The sequence below is a fragment of the Marmota monax genome, unplaced genomic scaffold, assembly GCF_021218885.2.
Source record: "Marmota monax isolate L192 unplaced genomic scaffold, Marmota_monax_Labrador192_F-V1.1 WCK01_AAM20220418_F8-fsc00918, whole genome shotgun sequence".
In the NCBI taxonomy this organism is placed as follows: domain Eukaryota; kingdom Metazoa; phylum Chordata; class Mammalia; order Rodentia; family Sciuridae; genus Marmota; species Marmota monax.
Window position 1 is genome coordinate 5,946 of NW_026694320.1, and position 7,843 is coordinate 13,788.

Genomic DNA, 7,843 nt, shown 5'->3' on the forward strand with positions numbered 1-7,843 from the left:
CCAGAGTATACAAAGAACTCAAAAATTTAAAAAATAAGAAAACAAATAACCCAATCAACAAATGGGCCAAAGATGTGAACAGACACTTCTCAGAGGAGGACATACAATCAATCAACAAGTACATGAAAAAATGCTCACCATCTCTAGCAGTCAGAGAAATGCAAATCAAAACCACCCTAAGATACCATCTCACTCCAGTTAGATTGGCAGCCATTATGAAGTCAAACAACAAGTGCTGGAGAGGATGTGGGGAAAAGGGTACTCTTGTACATTGCTGGTGGGACTGCAAACTGGTGCGGCCAATCTGGAAAGCAGTATGGAGATTCCTGGGGAAGCTGGGAATGGAACCACCATTTGACCCAGCTATTGCCCTTCTTGGACTATTCCCTGAAGACCTTAAAAGAGCGTATTATAGGGATACTGCTACATCGATGTTCATAGCAGCACAATTCACAATTGCTAGACTGTGGAACCATCCCAGATACCCTACAATAGATGAATGGATAAAAAAAATGTGGTATTTAAACACCATGGAGTATTACTCTGCACTAAAAAATGACAAAATAATGGAATTTGCAGGGAAATGGATGGCATTAGAGCAGACTATGCTAAGTGAAGCTAGCCAATCCCTAAAAAACAAATGCCAAATGTCTTCTTTGATATAATGAGAGCAACTAAGAACAGAGCAAGGAGGAAGAGCAGGAAGAAATGATTAATATTAAACAGACACATGAGGTGGGAGGGAAAGGGAGAGAAAAGGGAAATTTCATGGTAATGGAGGGAGACCCTCATTGTTATACAAAATTATATGTAAGAGGTTGTGAGGGGAATGGGAAAATAAACAAGGAGAGAAATGAATTACAGTCAATTGGGTAGAGAGAGAAGATGGGAGGGGAGGGAGGGGAGATAGTAGAGGATAGGAAAGGTAGCAGAATACAACAGTTACTAATAGGGCATTATGTAAAAATGTGGATGTGTAACTGATGTGATTCTGCAATCTGTATTTGGGGTAAAATTGGGAGTTCATAACCCACTTGAATCTAATGTATGAAATATGATATGTCAAGAGCTTTATAATGTTTTGAACAACCAATAAAAAAATAAATCAAAAAAATATGTATATATATATGTATGTATATATATATATATATATATATATATATATATATATATATATATATATCCTGTTCATGGATAGGCAGAACTAACATCATCAAAATGGTAATATTACCAAAAGTTCTCTATAGGTTTAATGCAATGCCAATCAAAATCCCAACGGCATTTCTTGTAGAAATAGATAAAGCTTTCATGAAATTCATATGGAAAAACAAAAGACCCAGAATAGCAAAAACAATGCTAAGCAGGAAGTGTGAATCAGGCGGTATAGCGATACCAGACTTCAAACTATACTACAGAGCAATAGTAACAAAAACAGCATGGTACTAGTACCAAAACAGGAGGGTGGACCAATGGTACAGAATAGAGGACACAGAAACCAATCCACAAAACTACAACTATCTTATATTTGATAAAGTGGCTAAAAGCATGCAATGGAGGAAGGATAGCATCTTCAACAAATGGTGCTGGGAAAACTGGAAATCCATATGCAACAAAATGAAACTGAATCCCTTTCTCTCGCCATGCACAATAGTGAATTCAAAATGGATCAAGGAGCTTGATATCAAATCAGAGACATGCCGTCTGATAGAAGAAAAAGTTGGCTATGATCTACATACTGTGGGGTCGGGCTCCAAATTCCTCAATAGGACACCCATAGCACAAAATTAGTAAATAGAATCAACAAATGGAACTTACTCAAACTAAGAAGTTTTTTCTCAGCAAAAGAAACTATAAGAGAGGTAAATAGGGAGCCTACATCCTGGGAACAAATCTTTACTCCTCACACTTCAGATAGAGCCCTAATATCTAGAGTATACAAAGAACTCAAAAAATTAGACAATAAGATAACAAATAACCCAATCAACAAATGGGCCAAGGACCCGAACAGACACTTCTCAGAGGAGGACATACAATCAATCAACAAGTACATGAAAAAATGCTCACCATCTCTAGTAGTCAGAGAAATGCAAATCAAAACCACCCTAAGATACCATCTCACTCCAGTAAGATTGGCAGCCATTATGAAGTCAAACAACAACAAGTGCTGGCGAGGATGTGGGGAAAAGGGTACACTTGTACATTGCTGATGGGACTGTAAATTGGTGCAGCCAATTTGGAAAGCAGTATGGAGATTTCTTGGAAAGCTGGGAATGGAGCCACCATTTGACCCAGCTATTTCCCTTCTCGGTCTATTCCCTAAAGACCTAAAAAGAGCATGCTACAGGGACACTGCTACATCGATGTTCATAGCAGCACAATTCACAATAGCAAGACTGTGGAACCAACCTAGATGCCCCTCAATAGACGAATGGATAAAAAAAAAAATGTGACATTTATACACAATGGAGTATTACTCTGCATTAAAAAATGACAAAATCATGGAATTTGCAGGGAAATAGATGGCATTAGAGCAGATTATGCTAAGTGAAGCTAGCCAATCCGTAAAAAAACAAATGCCAAATGTCTTCTTTGATATAAGGAGAGTAACTAAGAACAGAGTAGGGACGAAGAGCATGAGAAGAAGATTAAATTAAACTGGGATGAGAGGTGGGAGGGAAACGGAGAGAGAAGGGAAATTGCATGGAAATGGAAGGAGACCCTCAGGGTTATACAAAATTTCATACAAGAGGAAGTGAGGGGAAAGGGGAAAATAATACAAGGGGAAGAAATGAATTACAGTAGAGGGGGTAGAGAGAGAAGAGGGGAGGGGAGAGGAGGGGAGGGGATAGTAGAGGATAGGAAAGGCAGCAGAATACAACAGACACTAGTATGGCAATATGTAAATCAATGGATGTGTAACTGATGTGATTCTGCAATTTGTATATGGGGTAAAAATGGGAGTTCATAATCCACTTGAATCAAAGTGTGAAATATGGTATATCAAGAACTATGTAATGTTTTGGACAACCAACAATAAAAAAAATTTAAAAAAGTATTATAAGCACATGAAATAACACTAAATCTTGTCTGTCTGTGCATATTAAAGTAGCAATGATATGTGCTACAGCACTATGGTATGTTTTAAATATTTCACAAGGGCATTGAAGTGAAAATAAATGTATTATACCAAAACTGTATATTCACTGTGAAATCCAGATGCCTTAATATAATGTGTAAAACAAAAGGAATAATAACATATGCTCAGCTAGCATGAGATCACCCATTCTCTAAGACCAGTCTGTGGATTATTGCATAGATACACAAAAAATAAGGAGTTTAGAAAAGCAAATAGAAAGAAAAATAAAATGAGCTCTTACATGTCAATCTGCAGAGACAACAGGAATGTTTACATGTTTAACTCAATAATACTATTTTAAAGATAATGCAGTTACAGAATTCAGTGTATAATTTGATGGGTAGAGATACTGACCACTACTAAAATTATATTACATATACAATTATGCATCATCCATAATAAATAAACTATTTTGTATATTAACATAATGATATTATAGTGTATCTTCTTCATGGGTTTCTACTTCTGTGCCATACCTTCTTTTTTTAACCAACTTTATATATATATATATATATATATATATATATATATATATATATATATATATATATATATATATATATATATAATTTTTGGTGGACACAACATCTTTATTTTCTTTTTATGTGGTGCTGAGAATCGAACCCAGCACCCCATGCATGCCAAGCGAGTGAGTTACCACTTGAGCCACATCCCCAGGCCCTGTGCCATACCTTCTTTACTGGTGATAATTGAGACCTTTATTATTTTCAGTATTAATATAAATTGTTGAGACTTTTTTGTTTTGCATTTTGAAGTTCCTCTGAGCATTATGTAATGGGAGAGAATTATGGTGTACCACTAATGTAAACCAGAATCTCATGTGTTATTTTATAAACAGTGAGGTTCTTGACGATCAGAGTAAAATGACATAAACTTGGAACCTCTACAAATGAGGGACATGTCCCAACCTTATATGGTTGTGGACATGTCCCAATACCTCATATGGTTGTTTTATTGTCATAGTACTAATTTCATATCCAGGACAATAATAATCGTTCTCGTCCTCAGACTCGAAGCCAGATATTTACAAATACACTACATAGGTTGAGACATCTTATATCCAGAATTTGTACTCATGAGGACTTTTTAGCAGATCTCTTATTTATTTAAACCACAAAAAGCTAAAAGTATAGCAATAATAAATAAACACATCTGGATCTTAACCAATACAGAGTTTCCTTTTTTCTCATTGTATATTACCTCAACATAATAGTTTATAATATCATTTTCTAATGATAAAGCAAAAAACTGACTCATACTGAATTTTCACACATATCTCTTTTACCTGTTTGGTCAGCATTGAGTGCAATAGGGCCTGTTCATGTCCAGGTATAACCTTCAGTCATGCACCTTTGTGACCTTCCTCAGAAGAGACATTCCAAGAGATGATAGAACAGTGTTTGGAAGTCAGACTTCTTTGGAAATTTCTAGTAATGCATATTCTAGATATTCATATGACCCAATAAAATATACAGATATTCATATGACCCACTGGAAATATGCTTACAAGGAAATTTGCAGACATACATCCCATCCTGTGGCTGGTGTTTGAAATTATTTCATTGTTACTTGCATGACTTGATATTTTTATATGGGAATAATTTAGACATGGATGGTGATTCTGACTGCATATTAATCATAAATCCCCACAACTAAATTCATAACATAATTAGAAAAGCAAAATTGTATTACGTTTTAATCATAAAAAATATATAAGCAATTTTTCTGTTATATTTTAAAAGCAAAGTAAGCAATAATTTGATCTCTATAATCAAATCAATGTATAAGAACACACTAACCATCATTTGTTAGTATTTTGAGTGAGAAAAGTCTTTAAGGTAGGGAAGGATTCTCTAAATCTTCCTGATGGTTACCTATATAAAGAAGAGCTCCTCTGCTCCTCCTCCCAACCAAAGAGAAAGTGTAGAAACCTAGTGTAGGAGGGGGCAAACTGAGAAATGAGACAGGGTGAGGCACATGGCATGATCCACTGGTGGGACAAGGAGTCATGCAGCAGCAGCAGCATCTTCCCATGAAAGTGCTAAACATTTTCACCTTTTCAATCTCTCTCCACCCTGTAAAGTATGAGACATTCTGAGCATATGAAGAGGTTTTGGTTGTACTTCCCCATCGGTTTAGATCACTGTGAGAATGCCACTACCCATATAGAGTGAGCAGTAATAGTCAGCTTCATCATCAGTTTGAGCTCTTGTGATGGTGAGGGCAGCTTTGTTTTCAAGGATGGAACCAGAGAATCGATCAGGGACCCCAGAGAAGCGGTTGTTTGTGCTGTAGATAAGTGGGCGGGGATAAAGTCCTGGATTCTGCTGGTACCAGCCTGGGTAGTAACTTGTAGAGACTGACCCAGAACTAAGCCCACAGGTGAGTGTCACCATTCCACCTGGAGACACAGAGAGTGAGGGATCCTGGATCACAGTAGTCTGACAATCCACCACTAAAAGCAATAAAAAAGGCAGTTATTGTAATTGAGAGGTCCTCCTAAAACAGTGTTTTTATGTAGGCACCCAGGATTCAGTTACCCTCCCCTGACCTGAACCATAAGAGAGGAACACCAGTAGAACCATCATCCAGGCCATGGTGGGGATCTTCACAAGCACTTAGTGTCCTCAAACTCCTCACTTTGAGTTTGGCATTTTAAGGCCTCTTCAGACCCAGGCTTTTCATGCAAATCAAAACTTCCTTTCTCTTCCTGCCCCAGTGTTCAGCCTGGTGTCCCCTGAAGGAGATCATGAAAAAAGCAGGTGCGGGGACTCACATAGACCAATGACTATAGGGAGCTGAGACACATGAGTCTTAGTTGATAACTTTGGGAGATCAGCTTCCTCACACTTCTTCAACCAAGGCACAAATTTCATCTTTTTAAAGTCAGAGATGGATTGAAAACAAGGGTGAATTCTCCATGTCTACCTAATTCAACTATTTTATCACAAACCCAGGCCTTCCTGGTGAACATTTCTTTCCTCTCCAGTAAATGAGTATTGTCCCTTCCTGAGTTAACTGTCAGGCCCTTTTCTTCAGCACAGATCCCATTTTGACACTCCAGAGCCAGGATTGTGGGGAGCTCCATAGCCAGGTCCAGAGACAGAGGTCTCCCACTGACTGAGTGTGGAAACTGTCTCAAGCAGCCTCAGTACAGCCCCAGGTTGAGATTGCAGACACCCACAGCAGCACCACAGGTTTAGAAAGCCAACTGCCTCCACTCTAAGAAGTCATCAGTTACATGGATTTAGCACACGTGTAAGTACAGAATTTGAAATAATGTATGAAATTCTTCCCAGAATCAAAAATAAAAAAATAAATAAAACCTTGTTCCACATACTTCAACAAAATTAAGAATATTTATGATCAAATTAATGTGAATATCTCTACCATTTTAAAACACTTTCACTTTTGAAGATGATTAGAAATAATAAATGAGGATACTTGGGGAGTTCATAATGAAACTCCTTCAATTCCCTTTTGAAGTATGAACTTTTTTTAAAAAAAATGGTGGTCATAACTTCAAAGTAAAATAGAATTTCTTAATTTCTCAGAATTATTTTATTATATTTTCATTGTTATTATTTTTCCTTCTAAATCAGTCACAGGTTTTGTGTATGTGTGTTTTAAAAGAGCTACTCATGTAAGAAATAATGCTTCACATTAAAGTTGCTTATGGTCAGTGTTAAAGGGATCTGATAGAGGGTCTATACATAGATTTGTTTACGTGTGTTTGTAATGCACAGATGAAGAGGACAATCTGAAAGTTTAGTGACAAAGAAATAGAAATGCTACTTTTAATACATAAAAACATTAATAATATCAGTTTTTTTTAATTTACATTAAAACTCACAGAAAGAAAATTACAAATTATTCAGATGCAATGTAAAAACAGGAAAAACAATGGGTTAATGTATCTAACACATATTTAAATACAGATGAATTAGAAAATCACAGTGACCAGTAAATAATCCTAACTTCTATAGTGAGCCCAGTCTACCTCTGAAATTGTCTCAGACATTCTCATGGAAACATGAATAAAAAGTTTTCTCCTGTGATGTCCACTTGGCAATAAGAAGCCAGAGATAAAATGAGGACTAGGAAACCTGGGAACAAAGAAGATTCAAGGATACAAGGAGCTCATGTCAGCAAAGCAAAAGCAGCTCCCTTGTGTGTACAGGTTATATTGTTTGATTCAGGTAAGTGTTTAATTTGGGCTGTGCATTTTATCACTGAAGGACCACACTGATATATGCTGCAACCTATGAGAATCCACAGTGTATTGATTAGTCCCATTGAAGTACAATTGAGGTAGGTCCTGTGACTTCATCTTTCTATCTTACAGTGGCTCAAGTCCTGCTACTGAGACTTTAGAGGCTATCTCCCTGATTAGGACATCTGAAATTTTCTCATAACTCTTATGTCTGCTGACCCTTCAAAGTCCATGTTCAGCATCCTCCATAAATGTCACACACACACACACATATAATAATAATAATAATAATAATAATAATAATAATAATAATAATATTCTGCTTTTAGCCCAAATCCTTTCTGTTGGTCAAGATAAGTCTTTCTCAGTCCAATATGAGTTCCACTTCCTAACATACTGCTAAACTGTGGGTGTATTTTGAGTATCTGCCAAAAGTCTACACATATAGGCTTCCTCTCAGGGTGGTAGTACCA

General features: G+C 36.7%; 1 gene segment (V, D, J or C); it reads right to left on the reverse strand.

Annotated features, from left to right (window-relative positions):
- Nucleotides 1-5,292: 5,292 nt before the first annotated feature.
- Nucleotides 5,293-5,803, reverse strand: LOC124109027 (immunoglobulin lambda variable 8-61-like). The segment is given in 2 exon segments: nucleotides 5,293-5,612; nucleotides 5,709-5,803. Coding segments are annotated over 2 exon segments (366 nt in total).
- Between the last annotated feature and the right edge of the window lie 2,040 nt (nucleotides 5,804-7,843).